The 17,538-nt window shown below is 60.9% G+C and overlaps 1 protein-coding gene across 3 annotated transcripts in view; it reads right to left on the bottom strand.

Annotated features, from left to right (window-relative positions):
• The window catches only part of NAV1 (neuron navigator 1), a 205,311-nt gene that overhangs the window by 104,003 nt on the left and 83,770 nt on the right, over positions 1-17,538 (bottom strand). Inside the window, exon 1 of one of the 3 annotated variants that reach the window (XM_065936377.1) lies at positions 14,965-15,033. The exons of the other annotated variants lie outside the window; for them this stretch is intronic. Coding sequence (XP_065792449.1) covers positions 14,965-14,998 — 34 coding nt within the window. The 5' untranslated portion in view covers positions 14,999-15,033. Of the gene's footprint in view, positions 1-14,964; positions 15,034-17,538 lie in introns of those variants that run through there. 3 annotated transcript variants of the gene reach the window in all.

A 17,538-nucleotide genomic window follows, 5' to 3' on the forward strand; every position in this document is an offset into this window, starting at 1 on the left:
CATGCGGGGACTCTGCACCCACATACCTGTTCCTGGGCAGTCACCAGGCTGCAGTGAGTCTACACAGGTGCTGAGAAGTCCTGCAATAGAGAACCCCGTCTAACCCTGTTCAGCCGGGACTTCCTAGATGCACAAAACCAAGGGTCTTGTATTTTTCAGCAGAGTCAATTACCAAGTCTCACCCGACTTCCTCAGGGAAATGCTGGCAGATGGCTTGGGCAGAGAAGACAAAGGGGGAGCCAGGAGGGCAGGAAGGTGTGCCCGCGGAGGCCTCGGGCATCAGGATAAGAAATCAGAATGCTGTCCTGCAGCAGCCTTGGGGACTCCCCATGGGGAGCAGTGGGGTCCCAGCTGTGCCCGAGGAGGGCACTCCCAGAACAGGGCTGGGGACGAACCGGAGACGGGGAGCCAGGATGCTTCCATGAGGGGCTGACGGTGTGAGTTAAGACAACAGGGGGTATTTCACAGGTAGAAGCAACCAGACTGTTGAGTGGCTGAGCCAAGGGTGCGGTCAGAGCCAGGGAGGGGGCACGGAAGAGGCATGGAGCCCCAAGGCTGTCCGGCCACCAGTCTACAGACACCCCCCACGCGCCTCCCTTCTCTGTTCCCAAAGACCACGACCAGACATGGCACCTCCAAGCCTCACTGGGCAAAGGGCACAACAGAATACATTCCATTTGAGCAACAGAATAGAAAGGTAGACCTGGATCATAACTCAGAGCACAAACAGCATGAGTCCATGTGATACGAATCAGGGATGGAGAGGGGCCTCCCTGGTAGTCTGGTGGCTAAGACATCCGACGCGGGGTGCCTGGGTCTGATCCCTGGTCAGAATTCTCCGAGATGGGCTTCAACAGTACGTGAACGGTGAACTTCCAGATGTTCAAGCTGGATTTAGAAAAGGCAGAGGAACCAGAGATCAAATTGCCAACATCTGTTGGATCATTGAAAAAGCACAAGAGTTCCAAAAAAATATCTACTTCTGCTTTATCAACTATGCCAAAGTCTTTGACTGTGTGGATCAGAACAAATTGGAAAATCCTTAAAGAGATGGGAATACCAGACCACTTGACCTGCCTCCTGAGAAATCTGTATGCAGGCCAAGAAACAACAGTTAGAACTGGACATAGAACAACAGACTGATTCCAAATCAGGAAAGGAGTACGTCAAGGTTGTATATTGTCATTCTGCTTATTTAACTTAAATGCAGAGTAGATTATAAGAAAATGTTGGGCTGGATGAAGCACAAGCTGGAATCAAGATTGCCGGGAGAAATATCAATAACCTCAGATATGCATAACCCTTATGGCAGAAAGAGAAGAAGAACTAAAGAGCCTCTTGATGAAAGTGAAAGAGGAGAGTAAAAATGTTGGTTTGAAACTCAACATTTAAGAAAACGAAGATCATGGCATTCGGTCCCATCACTTCACGGCAAATAGATGGGAAAACAAAGGAAACAGTGTCAGACTTTATTTTCTTGGGCTCCAAGATCACTGCAGATGGTGACTGCAGCCATGAAATTAAAAGACACTTACTCCTTGGAAGGAAAGTTATGACCAACCTAGACAACATATTAAAAAGCAGAGATACTACTTTGCCAATAAACGTCCATCTAGTCAAGGCTATCCCACTCCAGTACTCTTGCCTGGAAAATCCCATGGACGGAGGAGCCTGGTAGGCTGCAGTCCATGGGGTTGGGAAGAGTCGGACATGACTGAGCGACTTCACTTTCAGTTTTCACTTTCATGAATTGGAGAAGGAAATGGCAACCCACTCCAGTGTTCTTGCCTGAAAAATCCCAGGGACGGTGGAGCCTGGTGGGCTGCCGTCTTTGGGGTCGCACAGCTTTGGACATGACTGAAGTGACTTAGCAGCAGCAGTCAAGGCTATGGTTTTTCCAGTGGTCATGTATGGATATGAGAGTTGGACTATAAACAAAGCTGAGCGCCAAAGAATTGATGCTTTTGAACTGTGGTGTTGGAGAAGACTCTTGAGAGTCCCTTGGACTGCAAGGAGATCCAACCAGTCCATCCTAAAGGAAATCACTCCAGAGTGTTCACTGGAAGGACTGATGCTGAAGCTGAAACTCCAATACTTTGGCCACCTGATGCAAAGAACTGACTCACTGAAAAGACCCTGATGCTGGGAAAGATTGAAGGCAGGAGGAGAAGGGGTTGACAGAGGATGAGATAGCTGGATGGCATCACCGACTCAATGGACATGAGTTTGAGCAAGCTCCAGTAGTTGGTGATGGACAGGGAGGCCTGGTGTGCTGCAGTCCATGGGGTCGCAAAGAGTCGGACACGACTGACTGAGCGACTGAACTAAACTGAAAACAGGGAACTAGGTCCCACATGCCGCAACTAAGATCCCATGTGACCAAATAAATATTTTAAAAATTAACTAGTTAGTGACGGAGAAGCAAGTACAAGGGCCAGGGAAGCCCGGTCTCCGTACAGAATCCCCAGTCGTGCAGGCAGGTTATGGTCCACTCGACAGCACAGAGCCTGTGTCCCCTGCTGCCCCAGCCCCAGATGCTGGTTCTAAACCCTTTTCCACCGCTTCCCAGCTCCAGGCAAGGTAGCCAACCTCTCTGTCTCAGTTGCCTCACTGGCAGAAGGGGAACAAAACCATCCCAGCTTGGAGTCTATTATGAAGAGTTCATCTGTGCCAAGTGCTTAGAATGGGACCTGGTGCCTGGCCTGCTCCACACGAGCACCAGCGGCGGTTCTGACTGAAGGGGTGAAGGACGCTGCTCCCAGTGCAAGGGGGCTCGGGGCGGGGACTCGGGTCCAGGCAGGAGAGGGCTTCCTGTCCCTCCTGGGGCAGCCTCTCTCTCTCCCCCCAGCTGGCCTCCTGCTCGTCCTGCCTGCGGCTCTGCTGTGGGGGGACATCCAGGCCCCCAGCAACCTGCCTACTTCCTCCCTTCTGCGCCTGGCTGACCAGTGTCTCCCCAGCAGCCCCCCCCGCCCCCCCCACAAGGCAGGAAGCAGATGGAGAGGAGGGGCTGCCAACCCTCCAGCCGGCAGGGACGGCCTCCTCCGGGGTTGGGAGGGGAGTCCCCAGGCTCAGAGGCGCATGTGGTGAGGGGAAGTCACAGGGTGAAAGGAGCCTGGGCTCTGCAAAAAAGCCTCTCTGGTCGGGGGCTGGGTGGAATGGGAAAGCTGAACACAACCGCCACTGAGGCCCTTGCTCCCTGTCTCTTCCCTCCCAGGGAGGCTGACGTCACCGGGAAGCCCCCCCAGGAGACAGTTCTGGCCACGCCACTATCCTGCAGCAGAGCGACCACCCTCTCTGGCCTCAAGCTCCTCGCCTGTGCAATGGGGGCAGGGGACGTTGCATCCCAGAGACTGACGGTTAGACGAACAAGCCGCTGCACGCACAGGGTCCCGAGCACGGGCCTGGGCAGCCGCCCCACTTGGCCTCTGGGCTCCTATCCTTCCTGCCCTCGAGGTTCCGCGTGAGGACCGGGCACAGAGGCTGTGCCCGGGAAGCCCCTCTGCGCTGCGGGCACTGCTTGCTGTGGGAGGTGCAGTTTCGGTTGGGGGGGGGGGTGTGCAGTGACGGGGACACCGTGGTCTGCAGAGCAGGGCCTCAGGCCTCCCGGGCTGGCCTCAGCCCTGGCTCAAAGGGGACTGCCGCCTTCGCCTCCTTCTGGGGCGCACGCTGCGCCTGAAGCCCGAGCTGGCCGTTGGGGAATAAATACCTCAAACCAGGAAGGACAGCTTACGAGCCAGGCCAGAGAGTGATTTCTCCCCGGACCCTCCTGCTATCCAGCTTTAGACCAGGGGGACTTAGGGCGGCCGGGGAGGCGATGGGGCAGCAAAGCCCCGGGACCCCAGGGGAGCCCCAGCCCCAGAGGCTGGGGGCGGGGGGGACGGGGCGGCAGGTGAGTCTTGTGATGATAAACAAGCAGGCGAGGTGTGGGGTCTCTGGGGGCCTGGAAGCACCTCAAATTCCCCTGCCTTGTTTTCAACCTCATTCTGCTCTGAAATGACCAGACACACAAGTGCTCTGGTAACACAGAGGCTCTGGCCGAGACCAGACGGGAGTGGCGGCAGGGTCTGGGGGGCTGTCCACGCAGCGGGCTGTGCCTGGCTCCCGACTGCCCGCGAAACCAGACAGTGGTCCTCCAGCGTGGCACCACGGAGCCAGGCCGGCCACCCGCCCGTGACCGTCAGCTGTGAGCGCAGGCGGGGCAGGGCCGCGGATGGGCACGGAGCGTGCAGCTCCAGGGCTGTGTCCGCACTTAGGGCTGGCTGTGGGGGAGGGTGCGAGGCGCGCCCCAGACACGGGCGGTCTGGCTGCGGAGCCCCGGTGCCCCCAGACCCACCCACCACGGTCCGCATCCAGAGAAGCGTCCCTGAAGGAGGACCCCGGGAGGGACCCTCATCTTCCCACCAGCGGCCCTGCTGGTGACTGAGACCCCTCCCCCAAAGTACTTTTGGGTTTTGACAAGTTTCCATAGCAACCAGAGGGTTACCATGGCGACTGAACTTGGCTCCACAGCTGAGAAGGGCCCTCCGTTTATCTGTCAAGCAAGGCTCACAGGAAACCCAGCGAAGGGTGGACAGAGGAGGATGGCGGTCTGGGCGGTCCCCCGCCGGCTCCTCTCCCCACCCCGCCAGTCCTCCCAGACCCTGCCCCTCCCCTTCAGGGATCCTCCCCTAGCCCATCTGGCTTCGGAGGCCAACTCCTCAGCCTTCCCTCGGGTTGCGGCCTCTGCGCAGGCGGGTCCCTGGGCGGCAGGCCCTGTCCAGCCGCCCTGAGCGCCCTGCACGGGGCACAGCTGCGCCCTGTTAACAGGTCTCTCCTCTGGGACCTTCCGCCTGCGAGGCCGGAGGCCTGTTTCCTGGCTTTGAACTCTGAGGAGGCAGGGATGAGCATGGGGGCAGGCAGAAGCTTGATGCTCCAGCTGGAAAAGGGAGGTGGGGCCGTGGGGGCCTCACGCTTTCTGGGCCCGGGTCTGAGGTCCAGGCTCTCAGCCCCTGTCCCCCTCTCCTCTGCCGCAGCTCTTCCCCAGGGAGCCATCTGACAAGCGTGTGCCTCCGCCAACACCCCCTTCCTGCTCCTCCGCCGAGGCCCATCTGTGGGCCGCTGCCCACACGCCAGGAGCACCGGGCTCAGATCTTAAAAGCTGCCCACGGAACACAGGGACACACGTACTGTGCTCTGAAATAAATTCTCAAGACATTTGTTGCATCCTTACAGAGTCTACAACAATAAACTCATTAAAAAACAGTGAAAGTGTGTGGTTAAGCTCACTTATTTTTTTAGCCTGTAACAGCTTATGTTTAAAATTAACAGCAGTATTATTTTTAAAGGCTGGAGTCAGGCTTTTCTTTCCAGCAGGGAGGTCCTGCTTGTCTGTCGGCCAGCGGGCAGAGCTCTGCTCCGGGCCTAACACGGACCCCAGGGCTCTGCGCAGCTGGGGGGCAGTCCAGACCCCCAGCGCTCCATGCAGCCGGGGGACAGTCTAGCCCACGCATCCGCTAAGAGGTGGGTGCCGCCCAGTCTGCTCTGGGTTCTCACAGCTTGAGCCTCAGGCCTGCCCTTCGGAAGCCCCCGGCCTGGCTCTGACAGTCAGGGAGTGGGCGGTGGGCCCCGGCTGGGACCACCTTGTTTCCAGGGCATCTTGGCACCAGCACAGCCCAACTGTTGAGCGCGCGTCACTTAGCAGCTTGTCCTGGCCCGAACCCAGGGCAGGGCGATGACACTCACAACACCTACCTCAGCGAGTGGGTGTGAGGATGAACTGATCTGCTATAACACGGCGCCAGGAGCAGCGAGGGGCGCAGGGACATGCTGCTCCCCAAGTTGGGGTTAAGTCCTGCCCTGACACCCCTTCCCAGAGCCTTCTACACACTGTAAGGGCAGGGCTTTCAAACTGCAGTTACCACTCATCTGTGGGTCATGAAGTCAGTTCAGTGCAATTCAAAGTTAAAGAAAAACATGCACGCACATTTGACATAACAGAACATTAAGTGCACTGGACCTGGTATTGTTTCAGAAACCTCTTGACTTGTTTCAAAAAGCTCTTGACTAGCAAACAAACAAAATGTAGCAAATCACACAATGCATTTGCTAGAAGATGTATTCCCTATGGGGTCAAGATAGAAAAAAAAAAAAACTTGAAAATCCACTGCTCTGGGGCGCTGACAGCCTCTGTGTGAATGAGTCCTTGGTTCTGTCTGGGAGAAAGTGGGATGGGGTGGGGGCAGTAAAGGGAGGACCCAGACTTCAAGGAGAGCCTGCACCTCCTGCTTCACACCCAGGGGGCCGGCCTGTCCCTGGTGGAGCAGAGAAAGCCTCCTTTGAGAACTACTCCCACAAGACTGTCTGAGGTTATCACCAGAGCTGACAGCCGGGGTCCACCGGGGAACTGGCAGACGAAGGCCCCTCTGGGGCAGGTCTGCTGACCCCATGGTGGGCTCACATGGGGCCTGCACCCACATCCCCTCCTTCCTCGATGGTCTTGCCTGCGTCCCCCAACAGAGGTCTGAGCTAAAAAGGGAAAACATCACCCTCTGTTTACAAGAGCTGAGAAAACTCAGGATCCAGGAGCTTGCGGGCCTTGACCAGGTTCACAGAGTAACAGCTGGCCCCAGAGTCCAGCCAAAGCTGCTCAGGTCTGCAGAGCGGCAGACGCGGATGGGGCAGGGGAGAGGGTGGTGAGGGGGTGTCAGCTTTGAAGGCAGTTCCCCAGGGTACGTGTGGAGTGCCCCCATTCAGGGTCTTGGAGGAGGGTACGGACAGGGGGCAGAATGGGCAGAGTGAGGGGGACACGAAGACTGAGTACTTGGCTACATCGGAGAGACGGCCAAGTCCCCAAGGCCGGGGAACACCCCCCATCACATGGCTGGGCCCTGGGCTCAGGGACACGCGATGCCTAAGGGAGCGGGGAAGGGGGGCTCTCTGCGGGTCACCTTCAGCCCGAGTAACCCAGCCCGTCTGGGGCAGAGACTGCCAGCACCACCAGGTCCTGGCTCACGTGTGTGGGATGGCTGGTTACTACCACCCCCCGAATCCCCACACCACCAGAAGCAGGACCACCAACATCTCTATCCTCGTCAACATGACCACACCTCCACCGCTGGGGCCACATGTCCCCAGCTCAGGACACCCACCGCCCCCCCTCCAGAGGCCGGTTTGTATGAATCACAGACGTCCTCAGGCCAGTTGAGACAAGCTCACCATCTTAAATAAGCCATTATAAACAACAACAACAAGATGTTATTCTTAGGTGCACCTGTTTTACATTTAAGAAACTCAGTGTCCAGGCAAAATGACACCCCAGCTTTCTCGGTGTCCTTCTGTGGGGTTTGGGGGTCCCACTTGCTGCCCCCACCCCCAGTCCGGCCCCAGGCTGCTGCAGAGTTGCCCAGAGGCTTCGGCGGGAACCTTAGCGCTTGGGCACCTGCCTCCTCTGGCTGAAGCCCACAATAACTGGAGTCCCTTCTGAACAACACAAACCTGGCGTCAGTCCCCCCACTTTCCCCGACTTCCCACTGGACTTGGGGATGAAATTCGGAATCCCAACCCTAACCAGGCCCTGCCAGGCCCCGCCTCGTGCTCTCCCTTCCCCCATGAGCTTCTCTTCCCCCCACACCCTGACACGCTCCATCTCGGACCCGCTGCACACACCGCCCCAGCCTGGCCGACTACTGCAGGCCTGGTCCGGGGGGCCCTTCCCCCAGGACCAGCCAAGGCCCCCTGGCCTCCTCCTGCCCAGCCCTGACCAGTGTGATGCGAGAACGCCCTTCTGTGACCACGTGCGCAAGTCGCCGCCCACCTCCAGCTCACACCCACAAAGAGAAAGGAGGATCTGCTTCGTGCACCACTGTGGCCCCAAAGACCACGACGTGCTTCCTCCTCCAGAATCAGTGCAGTTGGCAAGCCGGGACGTCTGGGGCCCCAGGTCGGGCCTGGATGGGACATCAGGCCTGCTCCCCTGCCCCTCCTGGGCTCAGGGATCAGAGCAGCAGCCCTCAATCAACCCTGGAGACAGGACCGCTCTGGGCCACCCCCACGGCAGCCCCACCCAGTCTGTCTTCTCTTCCAGACTCATGTTTCTGCTCCCAGAGCGGCTCCAGATAAGTGGGGTTTTTTTTTTTTTTTGGTAAGGAGGGAAGCAAGATGAGAGTGCGTGTGGGGACAGTCCCCTTCCAGCTGTCGGGTGAGGAGGCAGGAATGGAGGAGGAGGGGGGGCCAGGGAGCGGCGCCAATAGGCGGGGAAGTCGTCCAAGCGAGAAGGTGGGATCTGGAGCTCCTTCCTCGGCTCCAGCCTCGGACCCCCACCCAAACAGGGCTCTCCTTTGATAGGTGGCCTCCCAGGAGAGTTCTGGGTGGGGACGTAGACCCCAGCTGCAAAGGGACCTGACACCAGGCTAGTAACACCGCTCTCCCCAGGCCTCCAGGAAAGCTGCCCTCGGTGGAAGGAAGGGCTCCTGGGAAGTTCAGCCTGGCGCGAGTCACTGAGGACCGAGTACATCTGCGGACGTGAGGAGATGCAGAAAATCCACACCTGCTGGGGGCAGGGCTTCCGGCGCTGGAGCAGGAGGCGGGGCCGGTCTGGCCTCTTAACAAGGATCTTGCATCACGGACAGGGAGACAGCGGAGGGGAGGTGGAGTCTGAGCTCCGCCCCAGGGCTCCTCCGGCCCCCTCACCAGTCAGCCCGGGAGGCGGCCACTGCGACAGTACCCCTGCCGGCCTGCGGCCCCTGCCCTTTCCTTCGAGGAGCTGGGGCTGGAGGAGAGGAGGCCTCTGAGAGGTGGTGCTGCACAGGCGCTGTGACGGGTGGGGACGGACTACCGAGAGGCCTCACCAGCCCCGGCACAGGCCTCCGAGGCCTAGCGGGGGGACCCCCACCAGCTGCAGGAGGGAGGGTGCTGGAGGTGCAGGGAGCACGGCCGGCACCCAGGAGGCCGACCCGGGCTCCCTGAGGTCTGCAAAGCAGGAGTCTGGGAGCGTGCAGGGGAGGAAGAGTGCGGGGGAGAAACAAGGCGTGGGAGGAAGAAATACTGCCAGAGGGTGCTGGTGTCTGGAGAGGGAGCGCCCTGGGGAGAAGCCTCCAGAGCTCACGGACAGGGCCGGGTCACCTGGGGGCACGGCCAGGGTGAGCCGGAGCAGCAGAGGCAGGCTCCAAGGACACACCACGGAGAGCAGGGGCGCTCTGCTGGGGGGAGGCTGGGGGCTCTCTAAGGCCCAGAACTCAGGGGTCTGAGGACAAAGGGCTCTGGACTGTATCCATCTGGGGCTCCCCGAGGACAGGGCCTCCTTCCCGAAGACCCACACAGATGCAGGGGGCAGGGGGGAGCCAGATGTGCACCAGCTAGGCAGACACAGATTAGTAAAGATCTCACTTCATCCTGGCGGTGGCTGGCAAGGTGATCTGACCTGCCGAACAGGTGAGGAAGCCGAAGCTCAGGAGGGCTGACGGGCCTCAAGGCCGATTAACCCAGAGGCAGGATCTGAACTTGGGGTGTCCGCCCCGCAGCCTGTGGGGTCTGACCAGGCTGCTCTGTGTCCTTCCTCCCAGGATCTACCAAGAGTGGGGCAATGCACAGCGCTGCTGCAGACAGCTCGCGCTGAGAAGCTGGGAACTCTGAGTCAGAGACGCGGCTTCAGCAGGAAACCCCATCTCTGTGAGAGTGTGAGAAAGTGGCTGGAATCCAGTCCCTGCCGCCTGGGTTGCTCTGGCTCAGAGGCAGCCTGTGTCATCAGGCAAAGCCCTTCCCACTCCCACGGGCCATCACACCCAACACCAGGCCAGTGGCCCCCACCGCTGGCCCCAACACCAGGGCCCCAGGCTGACGCGTGCACCCAGTGCTGGGTCAGCATCACCGCGTCACCCGTCCTCCGAGACGAGGGACAAGCCAGGACCTCTTGGCCTCATTCCTGCCCAGACGTCCTCCCAGTTGAGTGATAATCAGCCAGTGGGGCGACTCCACGCATCAGTCCTGCAGGACATTTCAAGGACCACCAGAGTGGTCGTTGGCTGAAGGCGGCCCTGGGAATCGGGCAGGACTGTCCCAGAGGACCTGGGCGGTAGAGGCACCAAAGCAGAACAAAGCTTGCAGTCGGGCCTGAGTCCCCACCCTCCCAGAAATGAGGGTACTGCCAGCTCCTCCCCGATGCGGACAAGCCCCAGGCCAGAGCCAAAGTCCAGGCACAGGGGACGAGCCTGGCCACGAGGCACCCCTTCTGCCCCGCTGACCTCCAGGCCCTTAACATGCTGCTTCTGCTGTTTTCTTTTTACCAAAGTCTAACAGCCACTGGCTGATGAATGACCTTAAAAACTTGGCGAAGCTGACTTCTGGAGACTGCACATCCTTTCTGATCCTGGGACAGATCAGAGCCATGGGCATCATGTCCTGCCAGGTGGGCCAGGGGCACAAGGCCAGGTCTGCCTTCGGGAGGTGAGGAGCCAGATGTGTGTGGCAGAACACTGGGCAGGAGAAGACGCCCCTCCTCTCAGAAACCCCGCTGGCGGCTCCCAGCCCTGAAAGACCTCAAGAGCTGAGTCCCCTCCCGCAGGGTGGCTCCAGATGCCAGAGTCTGAACTAGGCTTCCTGGGCTGAACTGATGCCGCCCCACGAGTGACGCGGTTGGATCACCGACTGCCCCTGGGAGCCACCATCAGGGACCAGGGCGAGGAGCCAGGGTCTGGGGCCTGCAGGGGAAGGCAGCAACAGAACTGACTCTGTGGTCGCCGGGGCTGCCAGAGGCCCTGAGCTCACAGCTCTCTTTAATCCCGGCCCTCGCCCCGCCCTACACATGAGGGATGGGTTCGGGGGGCAAGGGCGGCCAGCAGGTAAGGACCACGCCTGGCCCCTCTGCACGGCCCCAAGCTCGTGCTCTTCTGTTACACCAGGCAGCCTGGGTCCCAGACACGAGGCTCCAGCCGAGGATAGCCCCTGCTACTCTCATGGGGCCACAGCTCGGCTGGGACCAGAGCGCAGGGAGGTGGCGTGGACACAGGCCCCGCACGCTGTCCGCAGCGTGGCAGTGGGGACCAGGGGCTCCAGGGGCCGTGCTCGGTGGCCTGCACCACCTGGCTGCCACGGGAGACCTCGGAGTGGACCCCACCGCTCAGAGTCAGGGTGTGAGGGCCGCCCAGAGGGCCTGCAGGCCTGCAGGAGGCGCAGGAGCATCGCGGTTACAGAGGCTGCTCGAGCCCCTCTGCCTGGCAGAGTACCCAGGTTGCTCCTCTCCTGGTTGGGCGGCTCTGGGGAAGTTACTCAACCTCTCAGCTTCCTCATCAGTGAAATGAGGATAAAAGCAGCACCTAACTCACCAGGCTGACAGTTAATGACAGTTAGATGAATCAACACCACGCTCAGCACTGTGCCTGCTACGTGCCACATGATGAATGACAGACGTTACTACAACCCTGGCTTTTCTACGAAGCTGCTGCTGCTGCTAAGTCACGTCAGTTGTGTCCGACTCTGTGTGACCCCATAGACGGCAGCCCACCAGGCTGCCCCGTCCCTGGGATTCTCCAGGCAAGAATACTGGAGTGGGTTGCCATTTCCTTCTCCAATGTATGAAAGTGAAGTCACTCAGTTTTGTCTGACTCTCAGCGACCCCATGGACTGCAGCCTATCGGGCTCCTCCGTCCACGGGATTTTCCAGGCAAGAGTACTGGAGTGGGGTGCCACTGCCTTCTCCTTCTACGAAGCTAACACCCCTCAGATCCTACACGAAGCTAACGTCACCCCCAGATCCTCCATGAAGCTGACATTCCCCAGATCCTCCACGAAGCCAACGTCGCCCAGATCCTCCATGAAGCTAACATCCTCAGATCCTCCATGAAGCCAACGTCCCCCCCAGATCCTCCATGAAGCCAACGTCCCCCCCAGATCCTCCATGAAGCCAACGTCCCCCCCAGATCCTCCATGAAGCTGACATTCCCCAGATCCTCCATGAAGCCAATGTCGCCCAGATCCTCCATGAAGCTAACATCCTCAGATCCTCTATGAAGCCAACGTCCCCAGATCCTCCATGAAGCTAACATCCTCAGATCCTCCATGAAGCCAACGTCCCCCCCAGATCCTCCATGAAGCTGACACCCCCCAGATCCTCCATGAAGCTGACATCCCCCAGATCCTCCATGAAGCCAATGTCCCCCCCAGATCCTCCATGAAGCTGACATCCCCCAGATCCTCCATGAAGCCAACATCGCCCAGATCCTCCATGAAGCTAACATCCTCAGATCCTCCATGAACCCAACGTCCCCCCCAGATCCTCCATGAAGCTAACATCCTCAGATCCTCCATGAAGCCAACGTCCCCCCCAGATCCTCCATGAAGCTAACATCCTCAGATTCTTCATGAAGATGACATCCCCTGGATCCTCCATGAAGCTAACATCCCCCCCCCAAATATCCTCCATGCAGCTAAAGCTCCCTCACCCCTCTCCCGCATCTTGCAGACACAGTGATCTAAAATCAGGGGAACTGGCCGAGGGGGAGTGATGCAGGGAGAGAAGAGGGAGTTGGGCCCTGAGAGGCAGATGGGGCTGTTCCTGCAGCCCAACCCAGAGCGCGCCCTTCCTGCGGAGCGGCGGGTGGGCAAGTCTGACCCTGCTCTGGCCACAGGGGAGGCTGAGGCTGACAGGGCATATCCCCGCTCCACAGCTACAGCAGACGGGTCCAGGGCCCACGGGCGCAGGGCCCGGGGGGGACAGCTCACCCCAGGTTGACTGTGGGGCCCTGCCCACTTCCTCCCGGCAGGCCCGGTCCTCCCCATCACGGCCATGATCTTCCGGTCCATGGAGGAGCCCCCTCCCCAGAAGCCCGCTGGCAGCCCTGGGTGTTGTAGCCACAGCTGCCCCACGACCGCCCGTCTGTCTGCTGCTTGGGCGGGACAGCGACCAGAGGCAGGGACATCCGCGAGGATCCGGATAGAACGGATTACCACCAATGGGCTCGGGGCCCTAAGCCTGCAGTCCAGACTGTGCGGCCGCGTCCAGCTCAGTTCAAACTTGCCGAGTGACCCTGAACCCTAGGCCTCCTGCGAAACCCAAGCCCCAGGACAAAGCTAGACACCCAGCTCCTGGGACCGCGGAACCCATGGCAACACCCGAGGCACAGACGTGGACCAGTCGGGTGGCCCCCTGAAGAACAGAGGGTGGGGAAGACGTGCAGTGCAGACCTGACCCCCCACCGTCCCCAGGACCCCGCACCACGTCAGGGACTCCAAGCAGGTGGGGCCCCCGAGGACTGTCAGCTCTGATTTAGCCCTCCCACCCCACCCAAGCAGCGCTGGGCGGTTGGAATACCTTGGCCCCTCATGCCCAGTGCTCATGGATTCCTTTATCCCAACTTCCAGCTCCTTCAGGAAGTCTTCGGGATGCAGCAGGTAGGCTGCAGCCAAGATGGGTGGCCCGCCCTACGCGCGGGTCTCTCTTCATGCCAGCGGGGCTCTGCGTCAGGGCACCTCTGCCGTTCCCACCGGTGGGGGTGCTGGCGCTGCCCTGTGTGGTCCCGCTTGGCTTTGGTGGGGCTGTGGGTCGGGGCTCTGTGGGGACTGGGGGGCAGTACTGACCCCTTGGGCCTCCTCAGAGCTGTCGCTGCCCCCCCCCCCCCCCGCCCTAGACACGGCAGGGGCTGCAAAGGGTGCCTTCGCTCAGCACACAGGCATGGAAGTCGGGAGGCCTGGGCCGCCTGGTCCCCACTCAGCAACCTCTCCCGGACTGACGCCAGGCTCGGGATGCCAGCAGGGGCTTGTGGGGGGCGAGCCCCGACCACCCCCTCCAAGGGCCTGCCCGGGGCCTGTCGTGGTCGCCGCAGGGCGCCCCCCACCTGCCCACCCGTGTCCTTTTCCACTTCCCCCGGCCGGACGGAGCCCCAAGGAAGCCCCCATCCTCTCCTCCTCCTGCGCCCAGTCCCTCTCATCTCTGCTGCCAGGATCCGACCTTCTTTCCAAGGTTGCTCATCCACGGTGTCCCCTCGCGCCCAGACACCACGCCTGCCCCGCACACTGACAGGCTCCAGGTCACCCTGCCCGCCTGCTCCCCGCAGGGGTGAGAGGGGCCTCCTGTCGGCTCACCCATACACGGGTAGCGGAGAGCGAACGAGCCACGACCGCAGAAGCAGCCCTGGACGCAGAGGAGTCACGCTTACCCCACAGGGAGGGGAACTTCCTGAGGTTCCTGGCAGCTGGCACTGCAGGAGTCAAGGTCAGGCCCTGGCCCTGCGCTCAGGAGGGTGACCCACTGTTTAGGGTCGGCATTCGCCCAGTTGTAAGCACAGGGTCACTGGACACAGAGTGACCTATTAACCCTAAGGAACAAGACCCTTACACCCCATGTGACCCGTGGGGGCCGGCCATCAGCAGGCCGTGGCTTTCTCTGGGCCTGTTGATTCCCATGGCGGGTCAGACCCCAGCCCGAGATGTCAGAGCCTGTGCCCCATGTCAGGTGAGGAGTCCTGCCCAGAGAAGCCAGGCTTCCCACGGGGCTGCCAGCATCCCCCGAAGACCTGCTCAGCGGGTCACCAAGGACAGAGGGAGCCTGGGTCCTAGATAAACAGCCTCATGGGGCTTTTCTGGGAGAGGGACCGGTGAGCCTCAATGCGGTCTCCAGGTAGGGGTCTATCTGGTCATGTTTCAGACCCTTTCAAGCCTGGCCAGTCCATGGGCATGCATGCATACACATACCTCCGGTCTGCATGCCACTGCTGGAGGCTGAGTGTGCAGGCGTTTGTGTGCACATGACCCGCCACCCTCTGCACCCCCAGCCTCCCAGCCCCACCATGCCCTGGGGCTCATGTCCGGACACCAGTTCCTCCCCGCACTTGCCTGGCTTGCCCTCTCAACTCTCACCACCTCGCCTCACAAGCCAGGGTCACAGCTGATAGTCTGACTCTCCCAGAAAACACCAGCACTTTTCAGCCGATCACCACCAAAGGCAGCACCCCTACTGGACCCCCTCCAGACAACCCGCCTTCCCCAGGGACCAACCTAGGCACCCTGGGCGCACACCCCAGGTCTGCATGCCCGAGGCACAGGGTCACGTACCCAGGCGGTCAGTCCAGGCTTAGATTAGAAAACTGTGTGGTCCCACCCACTGCAGCCCTGAACCTATCATCAGGGAGTTGAAAATAGATCCGTGAGGAGGGCTCGAGCCACGCCCAGCAGCACTCTGGCTGGGCGGAGCTGGAGAAGAGCCCAGTGGCAAACATGCAGGGCAGGCGGGAGAGCCTGGACACTGCTGGAGCCAGAGCCCTCAGGTGAGGCCAGAGCACTCCTGCGACGGAGCCTGCACGCTCCTGCCTCAGCAGGAGGGGACCCTGCACGTGCTCCCCCTGCCACCCCCTTACCTCCCCCTTCTCCAGCCATAGGCACAGGTGCCCGTCAGAGATGAGAGCCGGGCCCACCGGTCCTCCGGGCATGCAGGCTGCAGCTGCCCCGGACACAGCCTGGGCACAGACGCCATCCCCGGGGCGTCCTCCTGGCCTGGCCCTGCACCTGCTACTCAGGAGGTGGCGCTGGGCCGGGGGCTCTGGCTCCCTCTCTCTGAGGGCCAGGTCCCCAGGAGCCACAGTGAGGGAAGGTGTGGGAGCCCCACAAGGGCTGACCCAGCCTTCCAGGGGCTTCTGTGCTGGAGCAGCGCCTGCCCGTTTGGGCCAGGGAGCTGTGTCCGGCCCCCCTGCCTTCCCATGTGGACAGGGACATGGGGACATCGGACACACCCGGATAATGCAGATGCGGGGGGACGAGGTTGGCCAGCACAAGTGGGAAGCATGCGGGATCCATCTCCCCCTGGCTGGCCAGCACAGGCCTCCAGGCCGAAGAGGACGTTGTGGGATGGACCCCAGGTCAGCCAGGTGCTGGGCTGCAGATGTTACAAGGAGGTGGGGGTCCAGGCAGGAGCTGGGCTCCTTGGGGCCCAGGAATCAGGGGGAACAGCTTGGCCCCACCTCTGCAAGTCTCACTCCAAAAGAAAAGACAGGGAAGGGAAAAAAGATGGGAGGAGATGTGGACAGGCATCTGAAAAGTGATCTGCCTGACTCATGAGGATCCGGAGTGGGGGCGGTCTGTGCCCTCCATGCCGGTGGAGGTTCTCCAGAGACAGAAAATCAGCTCAGCAGCCTTTCTAACAATGAGTGCTTTCCAGGAAAATGAGGTAGTGAGCCCTCTGTCACTGGGAGTGTGTAAACAGAACACCCACCTGCTTGCGATGCTATGAGGGAGTAATTTCGACTTTAGGTGAGTGGCTCCACCAGACAACCTTCACTGTGTGTTCTGAGTCCCACGGAGGGAGGCAGGGGCTCTTTCCTCCCGCCATGAGGGGAGGGGTTGCAGAACAGCAGGGATGAGCCTGGTCAACCCAGGACCGGCTCTCCCTGGAGCCCCCTTACACAGTGCACCCCCAGTCCCGGACGCCAGAGGCTGTGAGCCGCAGGTGTGTGCGTGGAGGGGGCACCAGGGTAGGGTGAGGGTGGGCTCTGCAGGAGAGAAAGCCTCTGGTGCTGGCGGCAGGGGGGACCAGCCAGCTGCGCCGCAGTGCATGTCAGCTAGGGAGGGTACACGGGCCAGCAGTGAGAAAGCAGCTGTGACACCAGGCGACCTGATCCTGCTCCACCTCGGGCCCTCACCCGGGGAGCCTGGGCCTAGGGGTGGACACTCTGACCACCACTGTCTCCTGCCAGGAGCTCCGGACACGACCCTCCACGTGTGCTTGTCCTCAGGTCAGAGGAGTGGCCAGGAGCCCTCCTCGGCCCATCCGCTGCTCTCAGCTGCAGAGCAGGGCCTACAGCAGCTGGAGCGGGGAGGCCCAAAGGGCAGGGGCAGGACCCAGGAGGAGTGAACCTGGAGGAAGGGTCCCGCCTGCTGCCCCTGACTACGCGGGGCTCCCCGGGGCTCTATGAGCCTGGGAGTATCGGCTCCCCCCCTTCCCTGGGGAGGCTCCGGCACCGCAGCCCTGTGTGTGGAGTCGCGGGCACGTGAGTGTGGGCGAGCTTGCACACACAGCCCTTCTGCCCCGGCATCAGAGCTGGGAGGACTCCGCAGAACTCTCCACCCACCCAGTGTGCTGAACAAAAAGGAAAAGCACCGCTGGAGAAGGCGGTTCCCTCCCCCTATTCACGGATCCCTGAATGCAGCCTCTAGAGTAAGCCCCGCCCCCTGAAACACCCCACATCAACCCACTGGCTCAGAGACAGATAATTTCCTGACTTCCTTCCCCTGCTCTGCTTGGCCAACACCTCCAAGGGCCTAGCTGTTGTCATGGCAACCCCTCACGTGGGTCCAGACGCTTTCTGAGGAGGTGGGAGCAGGAACCCAGCCGCCTGGGTCCCTCTCTCAGGCTTCGGGGCAGGGGGGCATCGTCAAGCTCTGCTCGCCTCAATATGCACCCCTCCCCGGTCCTGACACTTAGGGGAGCCCCCTTCCCAAGTGGGGCACCTGAGCTGCAGAGAAGGCCCCGGATCTCAGGACGTCTGCACAGGGCGGCAGGCTGCAGACTCCAGCCCCACCCCAGGCCAGCTGTGACCTTCACCTGGGAGGTGTGGACCCTGGAGTTGCCTGCGGTGG

Source organism: Muntiacus reevesi, chromosome 5 (assembly GCF_963930625.1).
Source record: "Muntiacus reevesi chromosome 5, mMunRee1.1, whole genome shotgun sequence".
NCBI classification, from domain to species: domain Eukaryota; kingdom Metazoa; phylum Chordata; class Mammalia; order Artiodactyla; family Cervidae; genus Muntiacus; species Muntiacus reevesi.